This window comes from the organism of the source record quoted next, unplaced genomic scaffold (assembly GCF_019419815.1).
Source record: "Pyrus x bretschneideri cultivar Hongxiangsu unplaced genomic scaffold, Pyrus_bretschneideri_v1 Contig25, whole genome shotgun sequence".
Taxonomy (NCBI): Eukaryota; Viridiplantae; Streptophyta; class Magnoliopsida; order Rosales; family Rosaceae; genus Pyrus; species Pyrus x bretschneideri.
This window is the reverse complement of record NW_025999557.1, coordinates 4,435,205-4,457,642: the sequence shown is the minus strand read 5'-3', so window position 1 is coordinate 4,457,642 and position 22,438 is coordinate 4,435,205. Positions and strand designations below refer to the sequence as shown.

General features: G+C 35.2%; 2 protein-coding genes and 1 long non-coding RNA gene across 3 annotated transcripts; 1 reads left to right on the top strand and 2 right to left on the bottom strand.

Moving 5' to 3' along the window:
• Window positions 1-234: 234 nt before the first annotated feature.
• Window positions 235-1,673, bottom strand: LOC103947564 (adenylate isopentenyltransferase 3, chloroplastic). The gene is made up of 2 exons (XM_048586962.1): window positions 1,427-1,673; window positions 235-1,324 (listed from the first exon to the last, which is right to left on the bottom strand). Exon 2 carries the CDS (start codon window positions 1,264-1,266, stop codon window positions 334-336), a length of 933 nt encoding a protein of 310 aa, XP_048442919.1. The 5' UTR covers window positions 1,267-1,324; window positions 1,427-1,673; the 3' UTR covers window positions 235-333.
• Window positions 1,674-13,370: 11,697 nt separating this feature from the next.
• LOC125478454 lies at window positions 13,371-14,165 on the bottom strand. Its single transcript, XR_007259320.1, has 2 exons — window positions 13,804-14,165; window positions 13,371-13,661 (listed from the first exon to the last, which is right to left on the bottom strand). It is a non-coding gene; the product is annotated as an uncharacterized LOC125478454 (long non-coding RNA).
• Window positions 14,166-19,176: 5,011 nt separating this feature from the next.
• On the top strand, window positions 19,177-22,109 carry LOC103947568. The gene is made up of 7 exons (XM_009358482.3): window positions 19,177-19,444; window positions 19,728-19,798; window positions 20,247-20,355; window positions 20,723-20,805; window positions 21,106-21,264; window positions 21,450-21,557; window positions 21,737-22,109. The coding sequence occupies exons 1-7, from the start codon at window positions 19,372-19,374 to the stop codon at window positions 21,887-21,889; spliced, it is 756 nt and encodes a 251-aa protein (XP_009356757.2). The 5' UTR covers window positions 19,177-19,371; the 3' UTR covers window positions 21,890-22,109.
• The last annotated feature ends 329 nt before the right edge of the window (window positions 22,110-22,438 follow it).

Here is a 22,438-nt window from a genome sequence, read left to right as displayed (position 1 = left end):
CCAATTGGTATTAAACTTGAGGGAAAAGAGAGAATACTTTAGACTTTGTTGATTTACTACGTGATGATTTTGTTGAAATTAAAAGATCAAAGCTGTGGTATTTATTTCATTAAGGATTTAGAGTTTTGCTCATCCCTCACTTTAATAATATCATTAAGAAAGCTAAAATTAAAACTATAATCATATCATGCATGATATGGAATGATAGGATACAATAAATTAATACTTAAGAAATGTCCATGACACTGACAATATTATTTTCTTTATTTTGCAATGATGAAATTAGATTAACCAAAAGTTATATTTCATAAGAAAACTATAATATCTAAGCCTCTAATGAGTTGCACTTGCGGCTGCAAGTGCTGCAGGAACCCTAAGACTTCCAATATGTGAAGGAACCTCAGCTGTCATATTGTAAAGAAACTGGCCAACGATCATAGCACCTGGCCCCGACACAAGCTTCTCCCAGGCCTCATCGGCCTCCTTGCCGTGCTTTCGGAACACCTCTGTGGCATCCAACGGGTGCAGATTCCACCCTTTGATATTTCTTAGTCTATGAATCTTCTCCAATTGTCGGCATGCCAATTTGCACGTATTGTCCTTGATTTCGTCCACTGCTTGCTGTAGTAACCTGGCACGAGTTTCTTCATCCAAAAGTGGCCCATACCTGAAGTACTTATCGAATTCAGGGACCCCAATTGCCCTTCGAATCCCTTTCATGTAATCTGCATTGGGATCAAAGAACTCTCTCGCCTCATCCACCATTCCGTTTTGAACCATGCGGTCAACCCGTCCTGACACGAACGAGTGCATAACGGGTACAGACACATCTACCCATAAAAAGCAACATTCGTACTTGGACCGAAATTTATAGTCATGGTCATCGACTAACGCCTCGATGTAGGAGTTGGAGCCTCCGACGATGATTGGAAGCCGATCACGGCCTAAAACAGATTCAATGGCAAGTGAGGTTAGGTCACAAAAATCCCTGGCTGTAAAATCTTCATTAGGATCTAGTATCCCTAGCAAATGGTGCGGTACACCACGTTGCTCTTCTTTGGTTATTTTGTTGGTGACTATATCAAGGCCTTCGTAGACTTGCATTTTGTCGGAGTTTATGATTTCTGCCGGGAAACAGGTGGCTAGGTCGATGGAGAGCCTTGATTTTCCGGTCCCCGTTGCCCCCATTACGATCACCACCTTCTCCTTCTGCCGGCGGGGATTGAACACATCCATTTTATGATTATGGCCACTACAAAGGAACATGTAATGTTTGTATTTGTTTGCACATTGGCATCATGTTGGTGATGATCAAATACTTTATCTGCAAAAAGTTAAGAAACATAAGCAAAACATAAAATTATGAAATTAAAACTTTAAAACAAATCAAATTGTTCCAAATTTTGGATTTGGTTTTAATAATTACCTTTTAAATTGGTTTATGAGACACAACGAGCCAAAGAAGCTAGAGAGAGAAGTTGACATGCGGCACGGCACACGCGTATTTACCTTTTTGATGTAACTAGTGAGATAGAGAGAGAATTGATGTCACTAGTAATCAAAGTTCTGAGCAAACAAAAAAATTCTCAAAAAGTTGAAGCAACTCCTTACACCTCGTGTATGAAAGGGGAGGTTTTCATTGTTTATATACGGGGGAAATTGGCAATTTGGTCAATTGGCTATGTATTTGGAATTAGAAGTAGTCAACTATATATTTGTGGAGGAAGAGAAAAAGGAAATTAAAAGAAATGGTCTTGCAATATATTCCCTCCACAAAAGTTTGATTATTTATTCATTTGATTTGATTACCACTTGATGCAAGGAAGAAAATCTAAAGGAGTCTCGAGGAGACGCAGAATGATAATCTGTTGAATTGCTTAACCAGGAAGAATGAAATCACTCACGTCTTTATAGGAATAGAACCTGGAATCACTTGACCAAAGGGTAATGAAATCACTCACGTTGCTAATCGTGGATTCACTCACACGACAAAGCCTCACACTTGATTTAAAAAATGAGAAAACTCTTTTCTTAGAATACTTTTAATTTACTCAATTGGATTCCTTTTGAGTACATAAGGATCCCTTTAAATAGAGAGATTACAAAGCATTGGTAGGGTAAATATTTAATAGTAGGATAGTTACTAGCATGGGCGGATCCATAGAGGGACCAAAGTGGTCCCAGGACCACCCGAAAGCTGGAAAAACGCCCATGAAGGTCCTCCGGGGACCCTCCAAATGTTTCGGCAAGGGGGAGAGATCTACTCCTAAGACTATATAGCCTAAGCCAAGGCAATGTCAAATAATGTTATAGTCCATTAAAAACCTGGTCCATCCATGGAGGAGGTGAAGGAATTGCAGGGCTGCAACAGCTTTCTCGCGAGGAAGATGAAAGAGACATTGACTCTTTTTTTTTTTTTTTTTTTTCCTTCTACGTTGTCGTTTTGGACGTCTCAATCAACATCTTTATGGGCTATCGAATTTAAGAGTGATAAAAGCCCACTAACTTTGAAGACCTTTAATTTGTTTTTTTTTTCTTCTGGAAGTTGCCCATTTTTTAGATAATTTAAAAGAAAAAATAACTAAGTTTAGAGAACTGTTATCTTCTTTTCTTGCCAAAGAAAAGACTGTTTATTTTTTATTTATTTTGTAAAAGATAGAAAACTATCAATGTAAGAGAACAAGGGAATTAAGGTTACTTAGTACTATAGTCTAGTGATATTCATTTTCATTTGTAAGTGAGAGGTTTTATGTTCAATTCTCACCAAAGGCGAATTCAAACCACATTATTACTAACCCATTGGGAGACTAAGCCCACCCGCTCCTCCCTTGGTGTAGATATCGTTTGTTCAAAAAAAAAAAAAAAGTGTTTAGATTTTGTAACTTCTTGTGTTGTTTTTACCATGATTTATGGATGAAAAGTTAATGTTTAACTTTTTAATGTTATTTTCCCTTAATTTTAGGATAAATTAGGTTCTCATCATTCCTTTTGATATTTCATTGATTAAAATCCTATTCATTTTCAATTTTTGATCAAGGTCTTTGGGTATTAATAATATCATTAATTATTTCAATAATAATTTTTTTTTATTTCTAAATATATTCATTTAATGTTAAAAATGTTACAATTATTATATTTTTATTTATGACTAAATTTTTTATCATATATTTTTAGTTTTAGTTTGTACCCATTTTTAATTTATATATATTTTTTTAATTTGTACCAATTTTCTTCTCAGTTTTAAGTTGTACCCATATATTAATTTCTTTTGTGCCCATATTTTTTAAAGTTTATTGTATTTGTACACATACATTTTTTTTTTTTATCTTTGCTAAATGTACCCATGCTAATTATATGTACCCATTCATGTAAAACTTTTTAATCTTAAAATCTACTCATTCTTAAATATACCAATTTGTTATATGTAAAATGTACAATTTTTTTATTATATAAAATCTATTCAAAATTTTTTTAATCCATTTTTAAACTTATATGGATCCATGTCAAGTTTAATTGAAGAAATTTACTAATGTTATTAAGCCTAATATCTTTTTTTTTTTTTTTTGTGATTTTGAAGAATGTACCCATGTTTTGATACAATAATTTTTTTGGTTAATTTTGATAAATGTACCCATGTTTATATATATATATATATATATATAGACACACACACACACACAATAGTATTTTTATATTTTAATATTTTTAATCCCACAAATTATGGTTTTTTTATTATTTAAAATCTCATTTATATAAACAACTAAAATTTCTAATTTTTAATTTAAAAAATATAGTAATGTACATAGAAATAAATTATCACATTGATTTCAAGGACCTCGATCAAAAATTAAAAACTAACAAGGTTTCAATCAAAGAATATTCATAGCTAAGGACCGCATCCAAAATCTCTCATTTGTTTTTGGATATCTTACATTGGGACCACCCTATGTTAGAATCCTGGATCCGCCACATGTTACTAGGCAACTCAATTAAAAGAGAAGATGACAAAGGTTTTGAGAGATGAGAAGTCACTACAACCTTAAATATATATGTTTCCCATGCACTGCATCACTAGCTCCATAAATAATATAGCTTACAAAATTCATGAACAAAAACAATAAACAATAGCATGATAAGAGTTGCAAAGACTAGTTAGCCAGTTGAACAAAGTAATGTGAACGCTCCATTTATACCCGAGTTTGATGCTCTTATAGATTAGAATAGGTCGTGTCAAAATGAAAAACAAGACAAAACATGATCGGTGGTTTTATGCATGAGTAGTAGCAGTACTGTAAGTACCTACCACTTCAGATTTCAACCTCAAGTTGAAAATGTTCTTGCATGACATTGCAGTTGCAGAAAGATTATGATTCTTAAAACGACATGTGATTGTTACTCTAATTGGACTCTTCTGTAAATGCTTGCATTTTAGTAAGCAAGATCTGATTCCTCGCATACAAGTGGATTTAACAAAACCAATGCCTGGCCCTGAATCCGAAACCCAATATGAATGTCGATGTGATTAATCCCAAAGGCTTAACTAACTAGGTTTATATGGCACCTAAAGTTAATTTTATATATATATATATATATATATATATCTCTATTATACACAGAAATAATGGGAGAATTTTCATTAGACATAAAAATTAAAAAGAAGAGGATGAGTCTTTGGCGCAATAGAAATATTATTTTTTGTGATAAAAAAATTATGAAAACAGTTTATTTGCAACATAAAAGTAAAGTTAGGTAAAATTAATATTTTTTCCAATCCTTGTAGGGGGCGTTTGTTTGCCCTCACTAACTCGGATTGGACTGGACTGGACTAGCTATTAGTCCAATACTGTGTTTGTTCCATGCTGGGACTAACATTAATGAGACTAAAGGGGACTAGCATGGACAAAACCCTTCACTAAGAGGTCTTAGTGAGACCCCCCAATAACCATGGGACTAGCTAAGACTATCATCTATTTCTCGTCCTTGTCATGCTCAACGACCACTCCCGACAGACTCCTCGTCATCGCCGGTCACCTAGATCAATCATTAACTTCCCGACTCTCTTTCAGATCCATTTCACAACCAACTTTCATATAAAATATACCAAATTGAAGTTGGGAGTGACAAGATTACGATTTTACTTGAATCGAGGTCAAAATGTGGTCGAATGTGGCCGGAAAATGGCCTGGAAGTCTCGGCCTGTTTGGGCTTCTTCAAATCCATGACAAATTCGAGCATGCAAAGCTAAGATCTCGGTCCAGGGATGGTGATGAATTTTTTGGCGGTGCTAACTTCATCCAATTTAATGAGGGTTGGCCAAAAAACACATCAGGAAACTTGCAACTCGTCGGGAAAATTGGAGCTGTGAGGTTCCGTTCGAACAACACATAGCTAGAGAGGGAGGAATGACAGAGAAATAGAGACTGGAATCAATAAGGAGTTTGACCAGGAATGAGAAAGAGACATGAATTGAGAGGTCTGAGAGGAAAAAAAGAGGGAGAGGGTGGGATGATGAGAGAAGAGGAAAAGAGTGGGACGGAAATGATAGGAAAAGATGGAGAAAAAGATAAGATCATAATAAAATATTAATAATTTATATATTAAATAAAATAATATTAGAATTTGTTATTATCCAGCTTCTTAGTCCAATACTGCACCAAACGCTTCACTAAGTTAGTCCAGTTTAGTCTAGTCTAAGCCAGTCCAGCTTAGTCCTTGAAGCTAATCCAGTCCGAAATAGTCCGGCGTAACAAACACCCCCGTAAAGTGATAAGTTTCGTTAGTTTGGTTTGAGGTCCTCCTTTATAAAATTAAAAGCAAACAAATTAGATTAAATAAAGTGTTCCAACATCAGAGTGTCGTTTTGGTGATGGTCAAATCAATGGTCACTTTTCTCATTCGGGATTAAAAGAATAACCCACTTTATTCTGTAAAAAATTTCTTGGGACTCCACTGAATCTACTTAGCTTGGTCCTACATATGACCACAGAGTAACTTGTAAAAGTTTAATATAATTTATAACACGGGTAACTAATTCATCATTAGGTTCCATTAAATAATTTTGTCTAGGGCTTTTGATTCGTAGAACTTTCTAGTTATGATGTAACATAAATGTGTGTGTGTGTGTGTGTGTGTGTGTGTGAACAGAATGCAGGATAGTGGGGATAAGTATATCAGATTGGTGATATGAACAGATCTTTGGCATGCATTTGAAATGATTTGTCTAATCATATAATATATATGATCAGTATATAGGATAGCGTTTGATAGCTTGGTTTCCACTAAGAGAAACTGAACGATTTGGTATGGAATTTTTACCATTTTGGGTTATGTCATGCTTGATTAGTACATGTTAATAACAGTTTAAGTCACTAGAGATCGACTAATAGTCCAATATACAGAAATATTCTCACAGAAACGCAATTGATGTGAATTTGGTTCACAGTTGATTTAAGGTTTATGACAACTAGTGATGTATGTTACACATCAACAACTAGAAGTCCACTCGCGCATGCGTATGGATTCTCAACCCATTATTACATAAGATAAATAGGTCAATTATATGCACTAAATAAATTATGAGAAATATTGTCAATAGTAATCATTCACATGCATATAATATGAACTTAGTTTGAAGTTTAATGTAGAGGCCGACTCACAACCATGTGAGTTACACATACATTAACACTTGAAAGTCATTTACTCTCACCTAGACTCTCCCACTCATTATTTTGAGATATAAATGGTCAATCACATACTTATACTGATAAATATATAGGGTTGTGAACATCTTACATGTCTTGTACTGATTTCACATCGATCGAGACCACCTGGTTTAAGTCAGATCACGCGTCCGCCCGGGACTTGAGGGATGGTGGGATGAAGTTGAAAACAAAAAAAAAGCAAAGCTTTGTAATCATCATGGATGAGAAACCTTTCTATATATACTGTATTCGTTCCATTCCATACGGTTATTGTTGCATCGACCATTAATTCATTGACACCCAATCGATCGATCAGTTTATGAGCGGCGAGATATCAAGTTGAAAATTGTTAAGAGTTGTTCCAACATCGATAAGGAATACGATTTATTATGTGCTTATATGATTTTGAATTACTTCTTATATTGTCAATTAATTTTACAATAGAATCTCAATTTCATCATAACATCAGAGTAGGTTATCCCTCTTGTGAAAACCCAAGAGCCACACGTGCTTACGCGTCAACCACTTGTTGTAGGCCAAGGGCCACACATGCTCACGCGTCACCCACTTGTTGTCCACGTGTAAGCTTGAAAATTGGCCACACTTGTAAGGCGTGTTGAGAGTTGTCCCACATCGATGAGGTACAATATTTGCTATGTGCTTATATAGTCTTAGGTTACTTTCTATATTGTCAATTAGTTTTATGGTAGAACTTCAATTTCATCAAACAATATCGATGTTGTTGAAGTGGGCCCTCGACATGTCGACCTAAAAAATTCTACATGGTATCAGAGCCAGGGAAAGAGCTTGTACTGCCACGTGATTGGGTGGGTCCCCTTTGGCCCTGCGATGAGTGAGTCTCTACATAGCTCCACATAGGTCAAAGTTGCCATGTGATTGGGTGGGTCCTCGTTTGGTCCCACGTGTTGGGTAAGCCCTGACTTGGATCCACGTGATTGCCGATGTGTGCATCTCCACGTGTGACCCACAAAATAGGGTTTCAAGTGCGGGGGCGTATTGGAATCCCATTTATCCCACATTGGTCAGAGGGAAGGAGATAAAACAATTCATATAGGATTATCCCAATCTAACTAAAACCCAAGGCCTTTTATGATAAAACATCGCACCTGACTAATTGAGCAAATGATAAAGTAAAGATAAAATCAGTGTTGTTAGAGTGAGTCATCGGCCCGTCGACCTAAAAAATTCTACAAAAATGACCTACGTAACTGCAAATTATTTGCTGCGGGTGGTGGCTGGCTCCTACCAACGTCACAGCTAGCTTGCTAGCTCGGTCAAATAGCAATAAAAAGGACTGCAATGATACTGTTGAAGCAGTCTGTAAGTAGGACAAGGATTGTTTGTTTTTCCACTTTCGGTGTGCTCGGTGCTTTTTTATTTGTATGGTTACGGTTAAGCCATGTTAATAATTTATATTACAATTCATTTTTGTTTTATTATCTTTATAAAAAATAATATAAATATTGACGTGACTTAATCGTAATCACGTAAAATAGAAGAGTACGAAAGAACACCGGAAATGGGAGGCAGACAATTCTTTTCCGTGTAAGTAAAGGCGCCATTATTGGAGTATGACTAGCTAGCTGGACGTGCTCAAACGTCAAATAAAGCTTCATTTTATACCCTTTGCAGAGATATATATCCTTAGCTGCCACGTTTCACGAAGATATTTTAAATCAATCACAATAAGTTTTAGGATTATACTTGAGAGTACTTCAAGTCAGTAACACAAGTAGGGTTTTCGGGAGAGATTCGGACCCTCTGCTCAGAAGTAGATCCAAGTCTTTGGGGAGATGATGCTCAATGCATGGCTCGCGTGACGAGTGAACAGCTTGAAAAGAAACTTCAGTGGGCTACCCTATAAGGCATATCGGATGGGATGAACTTGTCATCTAGTGAGACCAACATTGAGGCAGGTTCTCATATTTTTGTGGGAAATGCCTTATGAATAACGAGTGTCCCTACCTACCTAGAGTTTTTCTCATATAATTGAGATATTGCCACAATGAAAACCCATTTCGGCATAGTTCTTTCTTGCTGGGAGATGAACTTACTATAGTCAATTGAAAATACCTTAGTTCTATGAAAATGGGCTTAATTGTTGCAGAGGACCGCATGATCCTACACCTGTATGTTAAAATTCAAAGGAAAACTAATGAAAAGGGTTTGAAAACTTTAAGTTTTAACGATAAAAACAAAATAAATGGTAAAATAAATAATACCATGATTGATTTTTTAGTGTAAAAATATGGTTTTTCCTTAAAATGAACAGTACCGAGAACTTTTTGTTAAAATTCCCGGGGGGCATCAAGAAGTGCTTGGTATTTTGTCGTATGAACCTTTTATTTGGAGGACCACATTTTGCTGGCCAACTATCTGTCTCGCCCTTGACCATGCCTATTACTATTCCCCTGCAATTTAGTACCAGGTACCCTTTATGCTTGAAAACTGAAAAATAGTTCTCAAGGTCCAGCGTTGCTTTACTAGTTATTTGGTCAATTTAAAATAAATTTAAAAAAAAAAATGTAAGCCAGGCTCAGTGATGAGGATTGTTTTCGAGCGGAGGTGATGAAGAAGCTAGCCCTTATTGACAGAGTATGTTGAGCTATGAATCAGATTTTCCAGAGTGCATTGGGAGGGTCTTCTCGCTTGTGTGCCAGACAGCGGCTGCGAAAAACCTCTCAATGGACCAGCTTTCTTTTCATAGTTTGTTTTAGGTCCAGTGGGTTAAGATTAGGGCCGTGGATTGATGGAAGTGCCCAAAACTTTGTTTAGCGACGGTACTTGGGTAGGAATTTTCAACCCAGACTAAAGAAAATGTCCAAAAGATAATGCCCACTCTTGCCACCAGGTTGGGTATGGCCCTATGGGTACAGCATAAGGGATCTGATCTACATAAAACCGGTTTGGCAATTGGAACCCTTTTTTATTTGAACAAGTGATATTAAGGTTGGAGATTTATACAATGTATTCGGAGCTATGAGCATACAGTTGAACACTTTTAGTCACCTGAGTTAAAAACTCTTTGTGACCATTTATCTCATTAGTTTCGAGCTTTTAGTCCCAATGGGACTCGAATGATAAAGAACTTGAAGGTTTATAAGTTTGTCTTCTCTTCTTAATGTGTGATTTTCTTTTTTATCTAATTTTTTTAGATTTTTCTTTTTGTTTTGCAATTTATCTTGCTAGTTCTTACCTTATAAGTTTTATAGAGGAGTTTAGTCCTATGTGCAAACAATCTTTTTCTTGTATTTTCTTTTTCAAGAGAGCTAGGTACGGTCTATGTCCTCTTTTCTTTTTTTTTCTTTTTTTTTCTTGTATGAGAAATGCTAAGAAAACTAAATTTCTAAATCAAATGATGTGGATGCTAGTAATTAGATTATTACTTAAGTGTTGATTAACGTGCTTATTTCTTGTTGATGACATATCATTTGGTTTGCAAATTTGGTTTAAAAATTTGATCTCCTTAATATTATCTTGTATGTGTTTTCTTTTGTAAGATTGATAAGTGTATGTCCTCTCTCTTTTCTTGTATTTTTTTTTTTATAGAAGGTTTTATATCCCAGTGTAATGCCAACAATGTGTTTGACTGGACCTTTTCGTACGTCTTGTCGCATGCAACTCTTACCTGACAAATGTGGCACTCGAGCATGACCGTCTACTACATAGTGTACGTATAGTCGCACAATCACATGGAATGACGAATGAACTTTAGAATTTGTCATCTTAAGGGAGTGAAATTCAATAGGGCTAACTTGAACTCAATTCCAATCTTGTTTAATCTTAATCACTAAACAATCCCTAACAATAATTAATTACATAATCCAAATTGGTAATTAGTACAATGTATGTGAAATCTGGACCGTTTTGTGTGTGTGTGTGTGTGTATATATATTTATGTATATGTATATGTATGTGTATATTTATATTTATATGTGTATCAGTGTATGATATTCAAATAGTAAATTCCTCAAACATTTGTCTAAATTATCTATTTCATATTTTGGTTTGGGAAATTGCAGGTCTGTTGCATACATTCCTCTCACAGACTCACAGTATGAATTATGTATATGTATATGTATGTGTATATTTATATTTATATGTGTATCAGTGTATGATATTCAAATAGTAAATTCCTCAAACATTTGTCTAAATTATCTATTTCATATTTTGGTTTGGGAAATTGCAGGTCTGTTGCATACATTCCTCTCACAAACATGGGTATGAATGTTATGTAGTTTGTTGCACGTCCAAATTCGAGATTTAGTGCATCATGTAGTGTCCGCTTTTCGTTTTTGTGTAATGTTTAGAACTTATCTTAGTTTTGACATTTTTCCTGTTAACCCCTGTTGTTAAAAGATGAGGGATCCCGTTCAGTGATTCACTTGTTTTTTGTTGCCAGCTTGGTGGAGGTTATCTTTATGGCTTGCCTGTTGGATTCGTTGCTGATTCTGTAGTGCAACATTAGGTGCCACAGCTTCATTTTTCCTAGGAAGAACAGTGAGTCTCTTAGGCCATTGATTTTATCAGTTCTTCTGTATGTGTGCTTGGATGCGTATGCTTTTGTCATTTTTCCTTGGATTTGATAGCATATTGTCATTAACAGCTTTGTACGCTTACGCTTATCTTACCATTTTATCTTGTGCGGAATGGAAAATCTTATGTCAAGGAGAAACCCCTGCATATATAGAGTAGTTTATCAAGGAGAAAATTCCCCCCTTGCAATCTTGGGACCTTCTAAGAGCATCCCCAATGGGAGCTTTATCCTTCATGAGGTTACCACATTTATTGCCTTAAGGTTACCATATTTATTGCCTTAACGAGAAATTTCATCCCCAATGAGTCGGAAAATGGGGCTAGATCCACCACTGGAGCTAGCAACTTCCTTTTTTGGGTGGCATAAAATCGGGCTACATCTAGCCCCAAAAAACAATGGATCCTACAAAAAAAGTAGCAACCCATGTGAACAAAATTTTATCACTCTCCCTTCACTTGCGAATACACTTATACTGTCCTTTTATTATTTTTTTAATTCTTTTTTCTTACTTATTTTGCTTGCAATTTGGCTAATTAATAATTATTTTAAATTCCATAAGAATTAAAATTTCAAATTGATTCAACGTTCATGGACATTGATGGATGAAATTTTCAAATAATTTTTTTTTCAAAATTGTATGGTACTAATTTACCAATTTATGCTAGGTAAATTGTTGTGTTATACGTGAAAATCAAATTATTTCAGAGGGCGAAGTGGGGGTTTGTTTCTTTCAACGGATGAGATTGAGATAAGGGAATCTAATCCAACGAACAATTCCTAAGCGATGAAATCTAACTTTGTCACAATTTGAACATTTTAGGTTGAAGGGTTCATAAATTTTTTTTTAAGATATCACATCCAAAAATCAACTTAAGAAAAGCTAACACAAAAACAAAAAAAAAAAATAAATAAATAAATAAATCATCGCTTAATCAATTTACTACAAAAATAAATATATATAACCTCATATAAAGCCTGAAAGATATAGCCCCTTATTGGGAGAGATTCTTTTATAAAGTTTCAAAGATTTCTCGGAATTCTAAAATAGGCTATATTCACCACTTTTCCAGTTCTATATAAAGCCCCTCACTGGGAATGCTCTAATTAGTGTTAACTTCCTGTAGGACGAAGTTTAAAGTGATGTGAGCCAATCTGGTGTAAGCGGGTTTTGCCCCCGCTTACATTTGATTACAGTATTAGTAAGTTTAAAATTCTGCTACTTCTGCTTGCTCCTTTGCTTCCATTTAACATGCTGAACTACCCGGTCTCGGTGACTCCTGTTAACGTAGGGGACTATGTGCTGGCATCTTGGTTGGGGATGATGGTGTTCACTCGCTTTATTTAAATACTGATTTAGCCATGAAGATTATCAGAGCTCATAATTTACTCATCTATCCAAATTTTAAATCCGAAAAGTTCAGCGCCTAGAGCAACACACTTAATGCTCCTGATCTGCATGGAACTACGTGACCACTGCATCGCTTCCGCTTCTTCAATTGATATCAGTATCCGCTCGTGGTTGCAGGTGTTTATCTCGAATTGTGATATAGATAATTTTCTTGTGGTTAACATGATATCTCATTCTTCGAACAGTATATTTTGTTTGAGAATGGATCATCTCTTTTCCTTTCGAGTATTCTTTGCGAAATTTCGAGTTCCTTCACTACTACAATATAGGCTATCACCGGCGGACCAAAAACCGACAAGAAACCCCGATTTCTGTCGGAAATTTGGCAAAAATCCGACATAAAACACTGCAATGTCGGATTGGAATAGCGACGCCATTGCTACCGTCACTAAAGGGCTTCAGCGTCGCTTTGTTCGCTTAATCCGCCACTACGCAGCGTCGGTTTAAAGCGACGCTAGTCAACAATTAACTAAATAAAATATGCAAACTAGCGACGGTTTAAAGCGACGTTAGAGAACAATTAAATAAATAAAATATGCAAACTAGTGACGATTTAAAGCGACACCACCTTTGATAATAATAATTTAAAAAAAAGTCAAAATCTGTTTCTGTATTCGTTCTCAAATAATTATAACTCAAAAAAATTATATAATCGAAATAATAAATTTCAATTTTAGGCCAAAACAAACAATAATAAAAATAATTCAAAAGAAAAATAGTGCCATAATATACAAATGTTTTACATCTAACATTCCATATAATTTACAAAAATTCATCCTCCATGCTTTCCTGTGCTTGCCTTTGTCGAAGACCACATATTTTGTAGCTCCATAGTGCCATATATAATACTAGCAACTCCATGCTGCCATGCTTGCCATCAGATCAGTGCTCCAATAATTTACTACTTCAACATTAAGGCTCTAATCTCTATAGATTAAACTTAGGTTTTATACCTTTAAAAAATTATGGATCTGCGATTTCCAGTGTCCTTGCTCTTCAGATCCAACATGCATAAATACAAAAAAAACAATTAAAAACCAAGAAACAAAAATAAATTTTCAATTTAAGCATAAAACTATTTAGAATACAAAATAGAAACTAAAATTAATAATCATAATAATTTAAAAATGAACCACCTTCAAGCTCTTCCTCCTCGAATTGGAGTTCTTCAGAATGTTGATCTTCAAACTGGTGATCCAAAGCAAACGGGGAAGGAGTTGAGGAAAAAATGAAAAGGAGGAAGAAGGGGACGCACAGATGAAATGGGGAAGGAGAAGAAGAAAGTCTGAAATTGGGGGAGAAATGAAAGCACGGTTGAAATGGGAAAGAGAGGGGTTTAAATATGGGTACTTAGTTTGCGTCCGTTAAAACCGACGCAAACGTCTGACACTTTTTTTGAAATTCACATAGCGTCGCTTTAATGAAACTCGCGTCGCTTTAATGAAACTAGCGTCGCTTTAAACCGACACAAACTTCTGACACTTTTTGAAATTCACATAGCGTCGCTTTAATGAAACTTGCGTCGCTTTAATGAAACTAGCGTCGCTTTAATGAAACTAGCGTCGCTTTTAACCGACGCCAACTTCTGACACACTTTTTGAAATTCACATACCGTCGCTTTAATGAAACTAGCGTCGCTTTTAACCGACGCCAACTTCTGACACACTTTTTGAAATTCACATAGCGTCGCTTTAATGACACTAGCGTCGGTTAAAACCGACACTAAGTCTCTCCATCCATTCAAACAAGCGGGAAATTTCCCGCCTGATATTTCAAATACTATAATTTTATATATATTAATTTTATAACCCTAAAAAATACTATAATAATTATATATATTAATGTAACAATTTTATACCCCTAAAAACTATAATAATTATATATATATATATATATATATTAAATTAAATTTTAAAAATTGGTGACCGTTGGATCAGTTTCAATATACATACCATTCAATTTCTTTAAGTGTTATACATACAAAATAAATAAATTTAAATCTACTTAATAAATATATATATACACACACCATTGAACTTGATGGGATACAAATTCTATGGAACTTTTCGATGGTTATAAAACGAAAAACTAATTTAAATCAATATGTCGCTTAAAAGCGACACTGGGTTTCAAAATATTTAAAAAAACTAATTTAAAGCGACATTGGATTTCAAAATATTTAAAAAAATAATTTAGTGTCGGTTATAAGCGACACTCATATAAGTGTAGGTTTTTGGGTGTGCAAAGCACCATTTTTGCACAAGTCAAACCACCTGGTTTTTTCTTCTAAAAAAGAAAACATATATTCCGTATAATACCTCCTGGTCCCAAAATAAGATCTCTTCAATTAATTGGAAGGATACTTCTGAGAATTTGTATTACACAAGAGCAAAAAAATAATAAAAGTTGAGGGCCATATTTGTGCGCTATACAGCACACACACTCCACACTCTGTCCATCAATTGATAGTGAAATTAGTTTGACGGTTGAGATCGTTGAAATTAGTTTCGGAGAATTCATATCCCATCAAAACAATAGATTGACTAACACTTAGAGTTTATTTATACTTTCATTAAGTATAACATAAGATTTTGTGGTATCCACTTGTGTAAATATTTTAATTTGAAGATCGAATTCATTCATTCTATTCATAAAGGGTCAATGAGTGTAGCTGTAAAAAATCATCAAAATCGGAGTTAAAATAACCGTTATATCGTGATTTTTCGTTTATAACCGTCGAAAAGCTTTGTCCCGTTACTTGATCTTTGAATGTTTGTTTTTTGTGATTTTTTGCTGATGTGATCTCGAAGCATATGCAAACAAGTTTGACGGTTGGGATCGTTGAAATTAGTTTCGGAGAATTCGTATCCCATCAAAACAATAGATTGACTAACACTTCGAGTTTATTTATACTTTCATTAAGTATAACATAAGATTTTGTGGTATCCACTTGTGTAAATATTTTAAATTGAAGATCGAATTCATTCATTCTATTCATATAGGGTCAAGGAATGTAGCTGTAAAAAATCATCAAAATCGGAGTTAAAATAACCGTTAAATCGTGATTTTTCGTTTATAACCGTCGAAAAGCTTTGTCCCGTTACTTGATCTCTGAATGTTTGTTTTTTGTGATTTTTTGTTGATGTGATCTTGAAGCATATGCAAACAAGTTTGACGGTTGGGATCGTTGAAATTAGTTTCGGAGAATTCATATCCCATCAAAACAATAGATTGACTAATACTTAGAGTTTATTTATACTTTCATTAAGTATAACATAAGATTTTGTGGTATCTACTTGTGTAAATATTTTAATTTGAAGATCGAATTCATTCATTGTATTCATATAGGGTCAAGGAGTGTAGCTGTAAAAAATCATCAAAATCGGAGTTAAAATAACCGTTAAATCGTGATTTTTCGTTTATAACCGTCGAAAAGTTTTGTCCCGTTACTTGATCTCTGAATGTTTGTTTTTTGTGATTTTTTGCTGACGTGATCTCGAAGCATATGCAAACAAGTTTGACGGTTGGGATCGTTGAAATTAGTTTCGGAGAATTCGTATCCCATCAAAACAATAGATTGACTAACACTTAGAGTTTATTTATACTTTCATTAAGTATAACATAAGATTTTGTGGTATCCACTTGTGTAAATATTTTAAATTGAAGATCGAATTCATTCATTCTATTCATATAGGGTCAAGGAATGTAGCTGTAAAAAATCATCAAAATCGGAGTTAAAATAACCGTTAAATCGTGATTTTTCGTTTATAACTGTCGAAAAGCTTTGTCCCGTTACTTGATCTCTGAATGTTTGTTTTTTGTGATTTTTTGCTGATGTGATCTCGAAGCATATGCAAACAAGTTTGACGGTTGGGATCGTTGAAATTAGTTTCGGAGAATTTGTATCCCATCAAAACAATAGATTGACTAACACTTAGAGTTTATTTATACTTTCATTAAGTATAACATAAGATTTTCTGGTATCCACTTGTGTAAATATTTTAATTTGAAGATCGAATCCATTCATTGTATTCATATAGGGTCAGGAGTGTAGCTGTAAAAAATCATCAAAATCGGAGTTAAAATAACTGTTAAATCGTGATTTTTCGTTTATAACTGTCGAAATTAGTTTCATAGAATTCGTATCCAATCAAGTTCAATGGTGTGTGTGTATATATATATATTAAATAGATTTAAATTTATTTATTTTGTATGTATAACACTTAAGAAATTGAATCGTATGTATATTTAAGCCAATCCAATGATCACCAATTTTTTAAAATTTAATTTAATATATATATATATATATAATTATTATAGTTTTTAGGGATATAAAATTTAATTTAATATATATATATATATATAATTTAATATATATATATATATATACACACTTTATGTCGCTTAAAAGCGACACTAGCATTTAAAAATTATTAAAATAATGTTTACGTCGGTTTAAAAACGACACTAGTATTTAAAAATTATTAAAATATATGTTTACGTCGGTTTAAAAGCGACATAAACATTTAATAACGCTTATAAGCGACAGTAAATCCGACGTCATGTTCAGTTAGTGTCGCAACTGCTTAATCCGCTACTATATTAGATTAAAGCGACACCACCCTCCGACACTATAGCCCCCTTTTGTAGTAGTGCTTGGTGTTACTTGCACGGTGATTCTAATGATTTGCATTCCTAAAGTTGCAGAGGATTCATATATTGGACAAAGCAGTGGCTGAACATGCTGACACATAGAAGGCATCTTGTCCCCTTCAACGCTGCCCATCGTAGCAGATTCGTCCTTGGATCTTCAGAAGCCTCTCATGGTCCGGATAGGCTCAGAGCCCGTAAGATAGTATCACGAAAAGAAACTGCAAATTCGACGTAAAATTTTCATCTCGTTTACGTATTGATGTGATATTTTTGCTTAGGAATGAAGTGTAAATGTGCATAATGTAAAACCATTTGTGAATGACAATGAATTATGCCGAGAATCTTTGAGAGAGTAGTTGACTTGGTAATCAAGTTAATGAAATCTTTTATGATTCTCGGAGCCTGAAAGGAATAAACATATTGGAGTCCTAATTACTTGCAATCAATTTATGGACCTTTTATTAAGAGAATACAAGGTATAAGAGTCATGATGAGACTCTAATTGATTAGAAAAGATTAGGGTGGATATCCTTTCCGTTAATAGGGTGGAATTGGTTGAAACCCTAGCTATATAACTAAGAAGCAATCCCTGCTTCCATACCGTCGGAATCTCACAAAACTACAAACCTATTTCGCTGGTAGAATTCATACAGAGGTATTGGAAGTAGAAGACTACTTCAACTTTGCACTAGAAGCACTCATGGCGACAAGTAAGTATTTCATGATCATATGCATGCATGCCATTAATGCCATGCCACATGCATATGTGAGCATAGTCTGCGTATTGTTTTCTTTTGTAATCCTAATACCATGCTGTTAGATCTTGGGATATTCTTACACATAAGAGAAAGAAGGTATTCTTCTCTAGCATTCATGTACTTTGTACAGCAACCGAAATGATTTGTTTTCAAATGTACACAGCAATAACAAGGTTCTCGAAGCTCGCCAAACTCGTTGCAGTTTGCAAGCATTCACATCGAGAATCTCGTGCGTCAAGTCACAATTCATAGTTTAATGAAATCTCATAAAATTCAACAAGGATATAAAAGTTGAACGGTCCTTGTTCTGCTTCGACAATTTGCTTTGATCCCATAAGCTTGGATCGAACGTTCCATCTGGTGCCCTGCAGCTTCCTTTTCCAGTTGAGTAGAGAATCTCTTAGATGTCTCTGGAGTAACAAGAGTCATGTTGATGCTCGCCACCCACACCCACACCCACACCCAACCCCGCCTAGCCGCCAGCCATCCCGCCGCAGGCAAACTCTCCTTCTCTCCGTCTCTCTGCCCTTGAGATAGATGCTATCTTGTCAATTATTTTCTATCCAAACTTTCGCCAACGCGTCGGTAGTAATATGTTCATGTTATATGGTTGGACATGCCAAAGTGACAGTAGTTTGATCTCAAAATTTTCGTGAACTAGAACAGATCAAGTGTACCATTAGAAGTCGTTTTAATAGTTAAGAACTCGTTTAAATGTGCTTTTAAAATGACTGAAAGCGTTTTTGAAACCAATTCTTAGTAAAAATGTAAGTAAATTCTAGAAAAATACTTAACTTAGAAAACACTTCAAGTGCTTTTGAAACTCAAAAATATTTTCTCTAAAATCATTTTTTATCATTTTAAAAACAAATCTAAATAAGCCAAACCAATTAACAATGCAAAATAATTTTATTTTTCACATAACATCACATGATTAATTTAAAACACGCCACTTTAACGACCCGGCACACCCCTTGAGGCGTCACGTGCTCAGTGACAATTTAACAAGAGTTTCGAGTAAAATTGGATTACCACGTGCCGTGTGGCATCTCCACAATGTAAAAGTATATTCTAGTGTGGGTCGTCTCTCCTTCCCTCTCTTCCGTATTTCCAAGGCCGTGTTTGGTTGCGTCCCTCTTATTTCTCAGCGCCTTTGAAAGGAACGTTTCGTCGCCCTTTATCTCTCTCATCTCTTTTCTCAAAATCTATCGCCGCAGAAAAAACCCAGAAGCCCAGAAGAAGCAGAAGATTCAAAGCCGCAAGCATTGAGATCAGATTTGCATCAAATCAATCATGGCGACTCCCGGCGTTCTCAACAGAGAAGACGGCTTTTTCCTCAACTCTCCTATCCTCGAACCTCGAAATGGTACCCCTCTATCTCTCTCTCCTATTCTGTGGAAACGATTTCTAGCTCGTAGTCTGTAAAGTTTCAGACTTTGGCCGTTTTGGTGATTTGGGTGGAGTGAAATACCGTTTGGGGATTTGGGGTTTTGATGGGATCTGATTAAATTTCTAGGTTTTTGTGTAAGTTTGATTACCCAGATGGTGGAATGATAATATCTTTCAAGTTTACTGTTTAGTCTTTGAGTAGTTTTGTAAATTGATTGTTAATGTTGGAATGCTGGATTTTAAGTGGTGTTTTTGGACAGGAGAGAGTGTGAAATCCCGTGGAATGTCGATTGAGAAGAAGATTGAGCTGCTTGAGAGCATGGCCGGAACGGTACTATTGTTATTTGTTTTTATTGAGCATTGATTTAAATTGAATTGTGATTGTTATTGTGTGATAAAAATTGGTTTGGATTCAGAGTTAAACAATATTATCTACTCTCAGGGGGAGGGGGTGGGCTTAGCCTCACAATGGGCTAGGAATAATGTGGTTCAAATTCGCCTTTGGCGAGAATCGAACCGAAGACCTCTCACTTACAAGTGAAAGGAATACCATTAGACCGTAATACTAATTGACAACTGAATACTTTTAATTACATAAGGACTTAATACTGTTTTGTGAAACTAGACAAATGTAGTGTGTATTGATTAGCCAACACATCTTATTTTGCTTTAATACTTTGTAAAAAAGTATGAGCTTGAAGAGCGATTAATTTTCTGCAAGCATGATAAATGATTCTTTGAATTCAATTCGTGTTATGACAATTCTTTTCTTCTGGCAGGTTAGCAACCGACGGTCTCGAAGATGGGTAAATGATCGGATTTTGTTGGAACTTGTTCCTCGTCTAAATGCAGAAGAAATCAGAGGCTTGTTTGCTCCACCACCTTGGGGTACTCATATAGAATCTTCTCTTAATATAGCTGTTTGATGCGTAGTAAATTCTATTCTATATGCATTGCTTATCCACAAGTAAAATTGTATTTATCATATGAAGAAACTGTTGGAAGTTCTATGATTACTTGAACTCACCTACATTTACTTTAGCTTGATATTTATGGTTACTGGCTTACTGCTTTTTGAAGGGATAGTGCTATTCACACACTCATTTTCACCTCCCAGACACCCTTGTTAATTTTGTGGCCATTGATTTTTCTTCAATTCATTCGATCTAACGGCCAAAAATTGAGAGGTGTGTGCGAATAGCACTACCCTTTTGAAAAATCTCATACCGAAATTGGCTTTGGTTTGAATGTACAGGTGATGATGTACCGCTGTCAGCATTTTGCATGACTAATGTGCGAGAGTGGGATACATTTAGGAATATAGACATGGATAAGCAGGTCCTTCACCCACTCTCTTCATCAAAAGCATGTTTCAATCTTTAATTTCCTGCAATGCAATGATTTCAGATGCCATTAAGTGTTGGTAGAATTTGAATTAAGAAAATTATCCTAGCAGTCATATGAATGCATGACTTTATTCAAATTAGCGTTTTAAATTGTGTCATACCATTTACGTAGCAAATAATGTGCCTCTATTTATTTATAACCAGTATGTATATCTGCATATGTTGTTATAGGATCATTTTAGAGGTTTCGGAGTCGCACTCCCTGACTCTAGCCTTCATTTCATTTTGACAGGCTAATGTGATTGATTCCATGAAGGGCCCAAGTGCAAAGAAGAAGAGTCCTGTTGATGCTGATAAAACGGCCGTCTTGAATGCATGGCGTAGGGTTGATTGTCGAACAAGAGAGGCACTTCGCCGTAGCGTTTTCGCAGAACTTGTTGAGTTCTATGAGGTAATTGCAATTCCTTATGTTTATCTCATATTGGTTCCTTTATTTGTCTAGACACTTTTTGTCATCACACTTTTCTCTTCAGGATCTTTGGCATTCCGTTTTCCATATTCATCTTTCTCTAAATCAAATTGCAACCTGACAAAATCTTTTATTGTCATTGAGTATAAATTCCCTTCTCTTTTCAGGAGCGTGTACGGGCCTTTGTTACGGAGACTGAAGGTGGAGATGGAGATGTTCTCATCCTGCAGGTTCAAGATCCTCTCCGTCGATTGTTGCTCCATGGTGTTTGCGAGGTACATTTTCTCATTTATCTTTTCTTATGTATTTTCAACTATTAATTCATGCCGGATCATGGAGCTGTGCATTGTGAGACATCCACTAAAAGTATTGCACAACGAGATTACCCGTTCTGCACGTCATCAAAATCACTGTTGGAAGTAATCTAATATGCGTAAACTGATGTTTGAAACAGTTCTACAACTTGGTCTCAGTGACGGTTGCTGAATCGGTGAATGGGGAGTCAACTAAGATGACAAAGATAACGAAGAAAAAAGGGCGTCCGATCGAACTTCCAAAGATCACTCTGTCCCATTTCTTGAAGATGAACAAACAAGGAATGTGGTGATTCCATTTCCATCTGGTTAATGTGTTAATAAAGTTGGGCATCATGTGTTGTATGTAACCTTGTGAATTACACCATGTAAATTACTCACTCACATTGCCCTGATCGTCTCCTACAAGTAGTTCATTGATCTCTCTAGGATTTGTACTCTGTACAGATTATGTTAGAATGTACTATTTCCGTCGCTCAACGAATGAAGTTGATTGCGAGAACTCGATTTTTAGCTTCGTGTGTTGTATTTTCAACAGCAAAACTGATTGGCGAAAGCTAAAGTGTTCATACAGTTTGAATTTGAAACGATACATGAACCAGTACAATCATAAAAGGAATTAACTTGGCTCCTTGATGGATGATGATGAGTTCCTCCTCAAAGTAATTTGTGATTGAATCATGGAATTTCATACTTATCGTTGGAATTGTTTCTATTATAAATCACTCTGTAATATAAAAAATCAATAAAAGATGAGATCGGCCACCGTGTCTCTTGTCTCTTGTCTCTTGCATCTCTAGTTTTTAATCTTCATCTTGTGTTTGATACTGCTTTAGCATTTC

What these genes read in the sequence shown, in the direction of transcription:
- LOC103947564 (XM_048586962.1), bottom strand. Translation starts at nt 1,266, where the DNA reads ATGTTCCTTTGTAGTGGCCATAATCATAAAATGGATGTGTTCAATCCC.
- LOC103947568 (XM_009358482.3), top strand. Translation starts at nt 19,372, where the DNA reads ATGGCGACTCCCGGCGTTCTCAACAGAGAAGACGGCTTTTTCCTCAAC. An exon ending in GTTTGCTCCACCACCTTGGG is followed by an intron (nt 20,356 to 20,722) that starts GTACTCATATAG and finishes TTGAATGTACAG; the next exon opens with GTGATGATGTACCGCTGTCA. An exon ending in ATATAGACATGGATAAGCAG is followed by an intron (nt 20,806 to 21,105) that starts GTCCTTCACCCA and finishes TCATTTTGACAG; the next exon opens with GCTAATGTGATTGATTCCAT.